Here is a 14,469-nt window from a genome sequence, read left to right on the forward strand (position 1 = left end):
TACATAAAATGGGTCAATAACAGATTAGGTATTGAGTTCCTGGATCTGAAGTATCTGGGGACAGGGACATGTAGTCAGCTGCTAGAACTTGATCTAAACTGAGGAAAACAATGTGACTTTGCTGCACCAGGGGAGAGCCACAGACCAGTGGAGTGGCCCTGCCTAGCCACCTGTCGGACACACGGACTCCTTGGTCTGACTCTCAGCCTGCTTGCCTGCAATCTGCCTTTTCACAAGCTCCCCCAGATGTATTGTGGGTACACATTCCACTAGAAGAAGCTGTGTGTGCCTCCTTCGGTGTCTACACAAGATACTGGCTAGCAATCTGGTCTCCAGGTAGGATCTGGAGGGCACTGGCTGAATATGACATTAGAGGAACTTGTGTCTCACCTTGGCCAAGGCTGCAGCTGTCTGGCCCTTGTTCATGTGTGTGCTTATGAATCCCCCTTAGGAGGTACTCTTCTTGGGGTTTTGCTAAGTGTCATATATGGTGACCCAAAACATTAAAGCAGTGGTTCTCAACAGATGGGTCATGACCCCTTTGGGAGCCAAAGGGGGTTGCATATCAGATATTTTACATTATGATTTATAAAAGTAGCAAAAATAGACTTATGAAGTAGCAATAAAAATAATCTTATTGTTGGGGGGTCACCACAACATGAGGAACTGTATTAAAAGGTCATAGCATTAGGAAGGTTGAGAACCACTGCACTAAAACATCTTCTAATAAACATCTCCTAAATCTCTGAAGTCCCTATGGCTACATGGGCTGGCCTCGGGGTCTGGTGCTAGTTCCATGGTGGTAAACCTGGGCTCCCCTTGCCTCCAGAAGGGAGGTTCTCAAAGCCCACTTGGAACAGGCTGAGGAACCAGGGGCCCTGCCCTCCAGCTCTGAGCTCCCATCCAGTGGACCCAGGGTAGTAGACGGCTATCATGAGTAGCTCTCCCACTCTGAGGAGATAACCTGGATTGGGGACAGGAACAGAGACCAAGGAAAGACACCGCTATTCTGGGGCCATCCGCACTTGCCAGCTTCTTTACAGTGCACACTCCCGCGAGTAGCCTGGCACGGAGTGCTCCTTTGCTACTGGGTGCCGCCTTGCTTTAGGAAGGGAGGGGCTGTATCATATATTAGGAAGGGAGGGGCTGTATCATATATTAGGAAGGGAGGGGCTGTATCATATATTAGGAAGGGAGGGGCTGGAGACAGCCTGATGAGGTGAGGACAATCACCTGGGAGCTGGATGCTCGTGCTGCCCTCTCTCCAGGTGACACCTGGGAACACTTAACCAGCCCGAGTCTCAGGCTCCACCTGAGAGGGGTTCCAAAAGATCAGAGCAAACTTCTTAGCAACAGAACTCTTTAATGAAGTCGTCCTCAGAACCCCAAGACGTGAAACAGACAAAAGGAATGGAGGGCAGGGGGAACTCAGAGCCTCTTTGCGCCTCAGTTTACCCATCTGTAAAGTGACTGCCATGCTGTAAGTCCTGTGATGGGTTGGTGTGAGGGCTAAAGGGAGCGGTCACTGCAAAGTGCTTTAGCACAGGGACTAGCAAAGTGAACGGCTTTACCAAGAACTCTCAGAGCAGAGGGTGAACATTGCCTACGGGGAACCTGGGAAAAGGAGCCATGCTTGCGTTACCTGTCTGAGCCACCTGGCCAAGCAGGGGCGCTGCCCAGCTCCCCCTGCCCCCCAGAGCCGATGAAGGCAGTGCCAGGAGCTCCCTTACCTGCCGAGAGGAGGTGCTGTTAACGGGATCGGGCACCGGTGCAAGAAGGCTGGGTGGGTTCTTTCTGTGAACGCTATTCATACCAGGCATTTTAGTGATCTTACAGGCTTTGCTACTGGGACTTGAATTCTTACGCTTTTTTCCTTCTGATTTGTCAAAAGAGAGGGGCAGAGAAGACACAGCATTGTGTGAGGCCAGAGAGAGGTCCCCTGCATGGAGCGCAAGGGAGGGCACAGAGAGGGGACAGGAGCCACTGCTGCCACCCACAGCGCCCACCTGTCTCACTATGTCCATGGGGCCGCTGGGCAGCGAGGTCCGTCCTGAGGGCTCCAGCTTGGCACCGAGTGGGCTTACCCCGTTATTTGAGTTGTGCACAGACAGACTGTTATAGGGAGGGGCTGCCTGATAGGAGTTCAAAGCGGAACTGGCATTCAAAACGCAGTTCTTTTTGTGGGGCCCTGACAATGGAGACGAGAGGGAAGCCTGCAAGGGTAAGGAGGAGGAAGTCGAGGACTGCGGCTTCCTCTTTTTGTTACTTGGAGATTCGTCGCTACGAGCTGACAGGTCTTTCGCTTTTGAGGATTTGCTGGTTTTGGTTTTGGATGGCTTGTGGGATGGGGAAGGAATGACAGCTGGTATCGGGGACACGGCAGATGGGGCCTTGAAGGTTGAGTCCATGATGCTGAGGGTTGCAGCCACATGGGGGAAAGCTGTGGTGTGGGACATGAGGACGCGTGGGTCCGGCGATGCCACAAAAGCTGCGTCTGAGAGCATGGCTGATGTCATTATGTAAGAAGAGGTGAGTCTCGAGCTGATGGGAGCTGAAGGAAGATACACAGCACTGGGGTTGCTGAAAGGCTGCAAAACGGATGCTGGAACAGGGGTGGTGATGTGGGCTGCTGGCGAGGGCATGGGGCTATCTGCCGCAGGAGGGATCTTCCTAAACACGAGAGAAGAGCCAAAGAGAAACAGTGAGACATTGGGTTGGCATCGCCTGGGAGGCCCGGGTGAGCTTTCATCAGCAGGGCTACTGAGGATACTCGGCAGGACCAGACTATGGAGAATGAAGCCTTGAAGGATGGTGAGATCTGAAGGATGACCCTTCCTTACGCTGCCCGCTAACGCAGCATCAGCATCTATTTTAACACATTCAGAGCCTGTTCTCTATGCTTAGCTACTGGAGACTGGCTCGTATGGGTTCATGAGTAAAAGACAAATGCTATTAAGACTATAAATACCCTGAGCAGTCTCCCCCACCTCAACACTCCTTTGGTGGTGATAAAAAGTGGTTCTTAATGAGGAGGAAAGGCCTTGGCCAGCTGGACATGTCCCCCTCTGCCTACTGCAACCTCTATCATTCCTTTTCCCACACTAAATTTGGCTGGACACATTTTGGAAAAGGCCTTCTCCTCACTTGTCAGCATCCTCTTGTGTTTGTTACCCAGGGCCTCTGGCTACACTGGAGAGAGGTGTTTCCATTTTAGCTGATGCCCTACTGGATCGTGGTGGCCACAGAAAGTCAGGAGTTGGAAAAATGATCATATCAAGTTGCCCATTACTTAAAGCAACATATTTTTTTTTCCCTCTCTTCCTCATTCTACTCTGGGGGGTGGGTGGCACAGGGCTGCCCTTCAAAAAGTCTTCTTACTCCTGGGATGGGAGAAGGTGAGAGTCCTGGACCCTTGTGCCCCTAGAGGGGACCAGGAGTTTATGTGCAGGGTATGGGCAGGGCAGAACAATAGCATGTGAACAGAGGAGCGATGGTGCCTGAGGGCAAAGTCCTTGGAGCTGATGCCAACATCAGGCAGAGCATCATTCTTAAGGCTCCTGCATAATTTCTTTTCTTTTTCTTTTTTAAAGACAGTGTCTCACCATGTAGCCCTTGAACTTGTGGTCTTCCTGGGTCAGCCTTCTAAGTGTGGGATTATAGGTATGTGAAAACACCTAGGCTTTCACCTCCACCTACGGCATAGGTCCAAGCTGCTGCTACTCTTAGGACCAGGAATGGGGGTCGGGGTGGGGGAACAACAGCCATGGGCTGATTTAGCAAGAAATAAGTGATCTTAGAAGCCAGAGAATGCTTTCAAATTAGTTTTTTTTTTTTTTTTTTTTTGCAAAGCCCTCTGTGTGTTTCCAGGAGCTTTCCTTCTCTGAAGCAGTACCAGGAGGCAAGCTGCTTGAAACACAGGGAAAGACAGGGCTCAAACAGCCTCTTCTCCTCTGCAGGCCACCTCCAGCTGACAGGGAAACTCTCCTAGCATCCCACTCTGAATACCACTTGTCTGGCCCTTGTAGTAGAGCCCGTGGCTTCCATGTCAAGGTGGAATCCAGAGGCATCCTTGATTGCGGAAGCACATTGTCTTTGAAACTGTCAGACCAAGGAGATCAAATATAAGGGAAGAGCATTGCCAAACCCACAGCAGCCATGATGGCGTCTGAGAATTTCCTTCCTCTCAAGGCCATGGACCATCAAAGCTCCTGCCAGCCCTACACAAGATGCTGCGCAGATACTCTTTTTTTTTGCGATGGATGAATGAGTGTATGAACAGATGGATGGATGGAGAGGTGGATGGGGAAGCAGGTGATCTCAGCAGCAACACCACTGTATTGTCAGGGACCGTGCATGCTGGGCAGGGATTCCCATAGAGGCAGACCATGGAGGTCTGCACATATCCTGAGAACTGTCTGCCTCCGCATAGCCCTGTCCTGACAGGGGAGGGCACATCCTTGGAGGCCCTAGTGACACTCTTGCTGTCTTTGTTACCCTACTGTGGCACTGCAGGTGCCCCACCCCCGCTTCTGTGCTTACCATCTAAATACAGGGAGACAGACACAGTGGTAGAGGTTTGACCGTGACTTGTAATAAGGGTAATTTACAAATACCAGATAGTTAATTTACTCAAGGGGGTGGGGCTTCATGTGGGGACCTTGAATGGGATACATCTTAATGTCCCAGTTTATATTTTTCTCATTAAACAGTAAACATACTTCAAATTGTGCAGACAGGCAGATTGAGGTCCTAAATCTTACTTGGCCCCTACCCAAGATAGGAATGGCTGCAGCTTCTGGTATATTTTCTAGACGTTTCTTTCCTTTCCCTTCTAACCCTCACTGGTGTAGGAGAAGTGGGAGGAAGGGCTGTCCCTGTAAGCCTCACCCCCCACCCCCCATGCTAAACAGTCTCAGTATTTCCTACATGCCCCATGGCAGCAGCTTTCACCTTCCCTGGGCTGCCTGACCTAGGCTTTGCACGCTGGCCTACAGGAAGTCCCAGATAAAAGCCCAGAGACATGAATAAATTCCTGACAGCTCCCATCCTCCCCTGCCAGCTGGTGTGGAGATCCAGATGCTGACCTGGCTGAAAGAGAATACTGTGTTGGCGTCTCCTGATGCAGAGTTAAATGCTTGTTAAAGAAAAAAGAGTCTTGGCCGTTCCTTTTCTTCCTAATGTCTTCCATGCCCCCATCGGCTGCCATCCCTCCAGGGTCGGGCCCTTCAGGGCCTGGAGTTTGGGCAGCGAGGTTGAGAGGGCAGCGGGGTGCTACGCTCTCCAGAGTTGACACCCAGGCAGCCCCAATGTTGCTCAGTGACAGCAGATTGGTTAGGCAAGTCCTGAACAGAGGGGAGGGACCTGATGCCCTGTGGCTCGGGCTTCTGTGCCTGAGGAGGAAAGGAATATGGAGCTTGAGCTGACAGAGCACCAGCGAGCGAAATACAGATCAACACATTCCTTCCACGTGCCAGGGATGTACACTTCTATAACATAGGGGATCAGAGAGCTGGGAGAATAACCAGGACTGGCCGCCATGTTTGGAAGCTAATGCAGAGGGCTAGGCCATAAAATAACCAAGAACTACATTATCCCTAAGCAGGACTTTCTACGATCCTGGATGCACACAAACGGAAATTAACGATGCCTGGTAGACACGCAGGGCAGTCACTCACGCAGGAAGACATGACAAGCTTCTCTCGTGGCCCTTTCCTAGTTGACACACCAACATCTGTCCTGAGCCCCCTGTCAGTGCTTAACAGAAAAAATGGGGGCTCAGTTCTATGTGAGCAAAGGGGCTAAGATAGCAGAGCTGCCCGAGGAAAGGCTGTGGGTTCTGTTTTCTGTTTCTCAGGATGCCCTGTGGCCTCTCCTGGGCCTCATTGGGCAGGTCTCAACTATGACTGGGACCCAGAGTGACATGATCCATCCTTTTATTGGGGTACACACCCAAGCTCCCTTAGGAGTGTGGGATAGGGACACTCAGAGGTTGGCTAAGTGGCCGAAGTGTAGCTTCTTATGTGTCACGGCTGAGAGGGTTCAGGCCTACTATTGCTTCCCAAGAGCATTCTGGGTTTCTCCCTTTCTGTAAATCCCTTGTAAAATGTAAATGCACTGGGCAATGTTGGAGAATAAGCAATGGATCATATGCTGGAGTTTAGAGGAGAGAAAGGAGGAGAGGTGAGGTGAGGGCCCTAGGGAGACGGGGAGGGCCAAAGACAAACGCAACCAACTTCACACTGTTCAGAATCTTCCCTCTTGGCAACTGTACATAGCTTTTAATGAGTAACTAACTAGATATTGGTTTGTAACCATTATGAAAATTTTACTATCGCCCCTGACCCATTAACATGACAAGCAGAAGCACATTCTTAACATCTTCGGACAATCTGAGTAGTGATTTAAAAGGAAAGAAAAAAGCCCTATAATCCCCTGGCATAAACACAATTTCACCTACGATCCGTTTCGTTTGGTTTAGAAGATTTCCAACACAACCCTCTCCCAAGAAGATAAAGCGAACAGCACACCACAGGTGTTTCTAAAAAGCTATTAATCAGACCTGACATCTCCGAGTCACTCAGCAATCCTAACTTTGGGATCCTTTTTTTGTCTATGGCCAGCCAGATACTGGGGCTTGTCTACAAGGCTAGGGCTTGGGCAATGGTGGGGCAGCTCTCATCTTAGATCGCAAAGAAACTGCTCACTTACTTCCACATCTGCGAATTCAAGTGCTTTTCTACCATGGAGTTTATTGCGAGCCGGAACCGATCCCATCGTCTATCAAATACATAGAACCCTCGTCCCATGAGGCGGCTCCCGAATGAGCAGAACTGTGAGGGGGGAAAAACACTTTAATTTTGATTACAGGTTAATAAGCTACACAGAGAAAAATAACATTTGCATAAAGACACACAGGGGTACCATTTTTACTCAAAATAAAAGAAGCAACTGGTACTGAAGCCAAAAATATTTCTATGATGCTGTAGTTTGAGTTCTGGATTCCCAGCAGAACCTCACATTCTCTGGCATGGAGGAAGCACACTCTTAACTTCTGGGATGGAGCCAGTATTTCAGTACAGAAAACAAGAGGACAACTAAACTGAGGAGGACCTTGCAGCTCCTTCTATTCCTCACACCAACCATTATCTCTAGGAATTGGGGTTCCCTGCCTCCATTCTAGGAACCCTGGTCCTCTGGGAGAGCAGCCAGTGCTCTTAACTACCCATGTCTCTCCAGCCCCTAAGACAGTTTTTGTTTTTTTGTTTGTTTGTTTTCGCATAGACAGAGTCTCACCATGTACTCTGGCTATTCTGGAACTCACTATGAAGACTAGGCTGGCCTTGAACTCACAGAGCTCTCTCTGCCTCTGCCACACCTGCATGCTTCATCTGCTCTCATAAGATGCCCTGGAATACAACACAAGTCCGAGCTCTTACTTACTCAGTTCCTTTTGCCAACTGTGATCCTACCCTTTGATGCCCGGTTTATAATGCTCATTGCTAATGGCCTCATCTGACTGGCCCTCCCACCGTGGACACTGATGGCACATCTGCTGTCCATTACAGTGCGTTTCACTTAGATTCATTCTATGCACATAACTGCATATGTGCTGGCTATCAATGTTAAAAGTGTGGGGGACTTCATTCTCTTCCCCCTCAGTATACAGATCATACAGTTTAGGAATAAAAAAAAACGGGGGGGGGGGAGATTAGGATTTAGGGAGCTGAGGCAAGAGGATTAAGAGTTCAAATCCAGCCTGGGCTACACAGTGAGATCGTCTTAAAAAAAAAAAAAAAGAGTGGACTGGGGAGAAAAATTCCCACAGAAATGTTTAAAATAAACCACTGCATTTAAAACTTATGGCCGAAATAGCCAGGCATTTAATAAACACTGATTATGATATATGACAACTGAGGGCCAGCAGACAGCAATGCAAGAAGCAGCCTCCAAGAAGGTGACATTTGGTGGGTCTAGAGCTCAGGGAAGTCTGCAAATGACTCCATAATTCAAGTGGCACTTTGCCCATCCCCCAAGCCTCCAGCAGCTCCCTGGCTGCAAGCCCAGACTCAGCGCTGGATTGGCACCCAATCCACAAAGGCATCCTGGAGCCAGCCTTCGGAACTATTCTCAGGAGGAGCTGCGGGATCTTCCCTTTGTTCTTTGTTAAGACCTTGCTCCCCACAAAATCTGATACGGCAAATTACTTACTACAGCAAGGGCTTCCTGACCAAGAAGGAAAACATACATGGGAACTCTCCAGCACAGAAGCTGCTCTCCACCTCTCTGTGGGAGCTGCTCCTGATGTAGCCACCACTTCCTCTCTCATCCCAATTGCTAAGGACACATTGAGCGAGGGTTTATTACAAAAACAACAACAACAAAATGATTTAATGTGTCAGTTGGCCATGAGAAGGGGGGGAAAAAAAAGCAAAGAAACAAACCCATAGTTTTTCCATTTTGATGGGCAAAACATTAAGGGCCTATAATGTCCTGCAAATGTGGCTAATCTTCTACAGCAGCTTGCCCTGTGGACAGATGCCTTGATGCTCTCCAGATCCTGGCCTTAGGGGTGAGGCCAGTATCTTTTTCAGACTTGGGAGCTGGTTTTGGCTACCAGAGTATCTAATACCACTTAGATGCAAGGCCAGGTAGCCAAGGAAGCTGGCACCATGTGCCTTGGGCAGAGCTGCAGATGTTCACTGTGGCAGACCTTGGGGCTGACACTTCATCTGCAGTGTCCTGCCTTCCTTGGCCTTGTCTTTTCCTTGCTAACACAGCCACACTTTTGTCTTGATATCTTGTGTACAGCAGTTGCAGACCTTGGGATGAGGCACAGCTGAGTCACCACACTCCTTTCTTTCTCTGCCACCTGCCAATGCAGCGATAGACAGGTGGCAGAATTCTACTACATGCACGGAGACATCTGTTGGGCTTTCATGGGAAGCTCTTGTTGTGTAAGTAAATAAAACAGCATCCTGGGAGACCCCTTTTCTTTGTGTCCCCTTCCTTTCTGTTTAGAATGCTACCAGGTGCAGATGTGACACTGGAGCTGTGGTGGCTGTATTAAAACATGAACAGCAAAGATATGGACACACAAAGCAGAGAGGCTCAACCAAGGCTGTAGTCAATGCACCTGCCTCTAGACATCCTGTCATGTAAGATCCTGAAATGCTCTTTTTCTTTTTGTTTTGTTTGTTTGTTTTTTGGAGACAGGGTTTCTCTGGTAGCCTTGGCTGTCCTGGAACTCACTCTGTAGACAAGGCCGGCCTTGAACTCAGAGATCCACCTGTCTTTGCCTCGTGAGTGCTAGGATTAAAGATGTGCACCACCACTGCCTGGCAAGACACCCTGCCACGTAAGATAACGTAATGTCCCTTTTGTGAATATGGAGGCCCTGGGCTTTCTACAACTGCAGACCAAATCATTACAACTGGTCCCTCACTATTCCTGGCAGAGTCTCAGGTTACAGGTGAGCCACGGGTCAGCATCATCTCCAGAAAGGGGAAGTGGCACACTTATGGAGGAGGAGGGGCCAGCCTTGTCTTTCAGCAGGATTGATTTCACTTGCAAAGCTCCTGACATCTAGAGTCAGTCAGAGATAACTCCTAAAAGGTCAGGCTGGCACTTGAATACGCCACCATGGAGACCAAATTCCCCCCAAGGGCCCCAGACTTGGGTTCTGTAGTTTGGCTTACCAGCCACTTCCTTTCTCAGAGGGTTGTAAGGCAAATGTGACCAAACATGCACCGGAGGCCTTCGTTTCCCCTTCTGACATCAGTGACCATCTCAGTTGGTAAAGTGCATTCACTCCAGCAGCTTTCATGACTAAGCAATCATGCTGATGTGAAACACTGCCCCTACCACCAGCTCTGCTGCCCATAGGGTCGCACAATAGTCACACATAGAGCCATCGAGGAGAATGACGAAAGCTGGGGTCTAGGTTGCTGCTAAGACAGTTTCTAGAACTGTCTGGCTAACTCTGGACCAGAGGCTCTGGTTTTAGATGTGCAAGGTCAGGAGGTTGGCTCTCAAGGGCACTTACATAGACCCCATTGCTCAAGCATCCTTAAAGGATTATAGGCAGTGGGGACGCCCCGCCCCCTTTCCTTCCATGATGCTCAAGGGACTCTCTAATGCCATTCAGCCTTTGGGAAAGCCTTCTGATGATACACTCTGCAACCCTTTCCTTGGGAATACAGGCTACGTTGCTATCACCGAGGTGCCTTCAAAGCACAGGGGACACAGTATGAAGGGACAGAGGCCTACCGCAAGAGGTCTGGGGTGGTGCGTGGAGAACTGACAGTCTAACTTCTCGGATTCATCCGCTCCATCCATGTCCCCTTCATCACTGGACAGCCGGCTGGCGAGGTCCCCTCCAGCTGGGGGCAGAGGGGGCTCTGGAGTGTAAGCGCTGTGATTTGAAGACGTACTGCTGCTGATGCTGTTGGCAGATGACGGTCTGAGGGCGAGATGGGGGTGGGGGAACACACATGATATGTTTTCCTGAGGAAAGCAGATCCACCTATTTCATGCCACCAAAAAGCAGCCCCATGACGACGTCAGGGAGGGTGGGCCAGTAAGCCTGAAGGATGGATTGGTTCCTTAAGGGACTCACTTACATTTAGGTGCTCTCTGGCTTGCTGCCTCTGAGGTACCATGCAGGCCCACTCTTAGTGTGAACTTTGGTATGAGCAGGGAGACTGTGACTTGTAAACTTATCCAGAGCCTGTCTTCTCTGAGTTCATCTACAAATACTCACTCAAAGATCAAGTGTTGCCAGCATTTTGGTTTATGCCCTCCCAGATTCCCTTAGTGTGCACGCAGAAATTTTTTTTAAATTTGCATTTTAAAGCAAGAACAGGATTTGAGACAGGATCGCATGTATCCCAGGCCTTGAGCTCACTAGGTAGGCAAGGATGATCTTCCAGAGTCTTCTTATCTCCTAAGTGTCTGGGCTCATAAGTGTGTGTCACCAGTTGATGCAGTGCTGGGATCCCAGTTAGGGTTTTATACATATGAGGCAAGCAGTCTACCAATGGAGCCACACTACCTCCAGCCCTTGAAACAGATTTTCTTTCATTAATATTTTAAGTTATGTGCATGGGAATGTTGTCTGCATGTACATCTGTTCATCTTGTGTGTCTGGGTCTCTGAGGGGGTAAGAAAATTGGATCTAAAAAGAAAGAAAGAAAGGAAGGAAGAAAATTGGATCCTCCAGAACTTGAGTTATAGATAGTTGTAAACTGCCACATGAGTGCTAGGAATTGAACCTGATCCTCTCGGACAGCGGCCTGCGCTGTAACCACTGAGCCACCTCTCCAGCCTCAACACATTTCTTTTTGTAAAATTCAATGATGGAGGAATCTTTCCTCCAGTAACATTAAACACTGACAAGTCACAACTTAAGTAGCTACTACTACATTTGTTTATAAATTTTCAAAAAAGTCCTTAAGTGGTAGCTCAGACATCAAGGCAGGCCCTCCTTGTCCTGCCCAATAAAGGTAACCTGGGTTTTGTTAACTGCATCTTGGTTAAATAGCTTCTTTCCTTCCTTCCTCCCTCCCTCCCTCTCTCCCTCCCTCCCTCCCTCCCCCCCCCCCCTCTCTCTCTCAGACAAGGTCTCTATGTAGCTCTGGTTGGCCTAGAGCTCAGAGATCCACCTGCCTCTACTCCACAGTCCTGGGATAAAGACATGCACCAGCACGCTTGGCAAAACGTGTAGCATAGGCTGGCCTTGAACTCATAATCCTACTTCAGTATATCCTACGGGCACGGGTGCAACAACCAGCTATTTTCACTTTTGAAAGAAGTCTTTACATATGAAATGTCATGGTCTAAGTAACTCAAAAGGCACCAACAAAACCATATTACAATAAAATTTCATTATAACAACTATTAAAATTAGGTTAGGCAAGTATTTACCAATATACCACGACTTCCAGCATGTAAGGGAACTTTCCAAACAAAAACTGATAATAGAAACAAAAAGAGCACTAGCAGTATCACCATATATGTAAGAAAGGGACTGAAGAACATTCTACTTTGTTTTTATTTTTTGCCAGTTTTCCAGTGATATACCACAGTAACAGGGTCTCATGCACCGCAGGCTGACCTTGAACTAGCTCTCTCCCAAGTGATGGGAGGACAGGCATGGGCTACAATACCCTGCTAGTATATGTATATCTTATAAAATTAGTTAAAAATTTAATATATCTATCATTTCTTAGAGTTACCCGCCTCCTACTCTCTACTAGGAATTGAACTCAGGGCTTTATACCAGCTAATGTAGTATTTTACCACTGAGCTGTAATTCTAGCCTTCTTTTTCAGTTTTACTTTGAAACAGAGTCTCACCAGGTTCCTCAGGCTGGCCTTGAACTTACAGTGTAGCTTAAGGATGTCTTGAGCTTTTGATTTTACTGCCACAACCTCTGGTGTAGCTGGCGTTATACACCTGCACCACCAGGCCCAGGACAGTTTCCACGTGTTGGTTCTCACAGTAACACTTAGACCTGCATCATAGTCTTATCAATTAGTTGTCATGCTATATATATGCCATGCCCCTGGAGTTGGATGTGTCCTGGCACCTGTCGTTCCTCCACCCCTCACAGGTCATCACCAATATCCTGTTCCCTCTTTTCCTTCTCTTCTCTTATTTTCTATTTATTTATTGGATGTGGGAAGCTTAAGACAGGGTCTCGCTATGCAGCCCAGGCTAGCCTCAATCTCTTGAGGCTGGAATTACAGGGTCGCACTACTATGCCCAGCTTCTAAAGCGTTCACTTAAAAGTAGAATCATATAGCATTTTTATGACTTATTTTAGTTAAGAGGACTCTCTCAAAGTTTACCCATGTGGCTGAAAATGGCTAGACTGCCTTCTTTTTGTGGCTGAATAATATTTTATTATGTGACATGTATCAAACTTTCTTCTCTTTTTCTTTTTGTTTGAAACAGGGCTACAAATAGATCAAGATGTTGTCAAACTCACTGTATAGCTCCGGATGACCTTGAACTCCTAATTCTCCTGCCTCTACCTTCAATACCTTCAAAGTGCTAGGCTTACCAGCATGGACTGACAATTCCCATGTCCCCCATCCATGCACTACATGATTTTCTTTTCAAAGATGGATTGCCTTCACTATGTAGCCCAAGCTATTCTTGAAGTCATAAGCTTCCTACTTCAGCCTTTCAAGTGCTACGATTATAGGTATGCACAGTAGACACTTAGCTTGTGTCCATATCTTTGCTATGAATAATTCTTCAATAATTTACTAAAGTGTAAAGAACTTCCATTGAATGAGTTATAGGAATCACTTCTCTCCCCATATTCCACAACAAAGATATTTAAGTTATTTTTTAAAAGACAAGAGAGCCAGAGAACACAGAGCAGCAGAAAAATGGTGATAGCTATCCAGCATCCATGTAGGCTCTCTTGTTGTTGTTGTTTTTGTTTTGTTTTTGTTTTCAATATAGGGTTTCTCTGTGTAGTTTTGGCTGTCCTGGACTGGCTTTCTAGACATGGCTGGCCTTGGACTCACAGGGATCATGCCTGCTTTTGTGTCCATGAGTGCTGACATTACAAGCATGCGCCACTGCGCCTGGTTCATGTGGGCTCTTTTTAATTGTGTTTGTTAATGATTGGCTTAGAAAGGGTCACAGAAAATCAAATTGTGCATGAGTGAATATGTGTGTGTGTGTGTGTGTGTGCACACACACGCACACACATGATAGGGCAGGAGGAACATAGGAAATCACCGTCAATTGTGTGTGATGGGGAGGGCAGAAGAAATGTAAGGAATCTCTGTCACTTCAATTCAGTTTTCCTATCAACCTAAAATTGCTTTAAAATATAAAGGACATTTAAAAGAATGAGTGAAGATGATACGTATGGAAAGTGGGCTCAGCTTCATCTGGACCTTGCAAGCTGGATGTACCTGAGATGGCTGTGCTTGAGATTTGGTTACTGCCTGGCAATGGGCAGTATGTTAAACTATCTCCATTAACATGTGAAGATAAGGACTGTTCCCCAGTTATCCCTGATTGGCTGAATAAAGATGCTGAAGGCCAGGACTGGGTAGGAAGGCACAGTTTTTTCCCAGGCTTGGGTTTGAGAGATTCGAGGAGGGGTGGGGGGGGGAGGAGAGGGAGAGAGGGAAGGAGAGAGAGAGGGAGGGAGACAGGTGGGGGAAGTCACCATAAGGCAAGATGGCAGTGAGCACATGGCTGTGAGGATAAGGACAGACTGATGGAGCAGAAGCCTCCCCTGGGTTCATCAGATTGGCTTTTATGTGGTTTTAGCGGCGCTAGCTCAGAATCTGCCCAGCATAGTTTAATAAATCACAGTCTCTTTGTTTCAGCCATTAGTGAACTAGCTGGTTAAAGAAAACTTACTGCATTGTTTAATGTAGAAAGAATAGTTTATCCTTCTATAACATCCTTCAACAAGACACCTGGAGAGCTCCTTCTCTC

The 14,469-nt window shown here is 47.8% G+C and overlaps 1 protein-coding gene across 18 annotated transcripts in view; it reads right to left on the reverse strand.

Moving 5' to 3' along the window:
• ATXN7L1 (ataxin 7 like 1) overlaps window positions 1-14,469 on the reverse strand; it is a 225,261-nt gene that overhangs the window by 6,488 nt on the left and 204,304 nt on the right. For 9 of the 18 annotated variants that reach the window (XR_014781242.1, XR_014781243.1, XR_014781244.1 and 6 more), the window contains 4 exons: window positions 10,267-10,459; window positions 6,709-6,830; window positions 5,085-5,390; window positions 1,234-2,670 (listed from right to left, as the gene is read on the reverse strand). Coding sequence is in view for 7 of the 18 variants with exons in the window: in XM_084792911.1 (XP_084649037.1) it covers window positions 1,731-2,670; window positions 5,085-5,390; window positions 6,709-6,830; window positions 10,267-10,459 (1,561 nt within the window). In the remaining 11 variants the exon portion in view is untranslated. Of the gene's footprint in view, window positions 1-1,233; window positions 2,671-5,084; window positions 5,391-6,708; window positions 6,831-10,266; window positions 10,460-14,469 lie in introns of those variants that run through there. The other 9 variants (XM_084792909.1, XM_084792906.1, XM_084792913.1 and 6 more) reach the window with 6 other exon arrangements.

The sequence above is a fragment of the Acomys minous genome, assembly GCF_964271855.1.
Source record: "Acomys minous genome assembly, chromosome: 8".
Classification (NCBI taxonomy): domain Eukaryota; kingdom Metazoa; phylum Chordata; class Mammalia; order Rodentia; family Muridae; genus Acomys; species Acomys minous.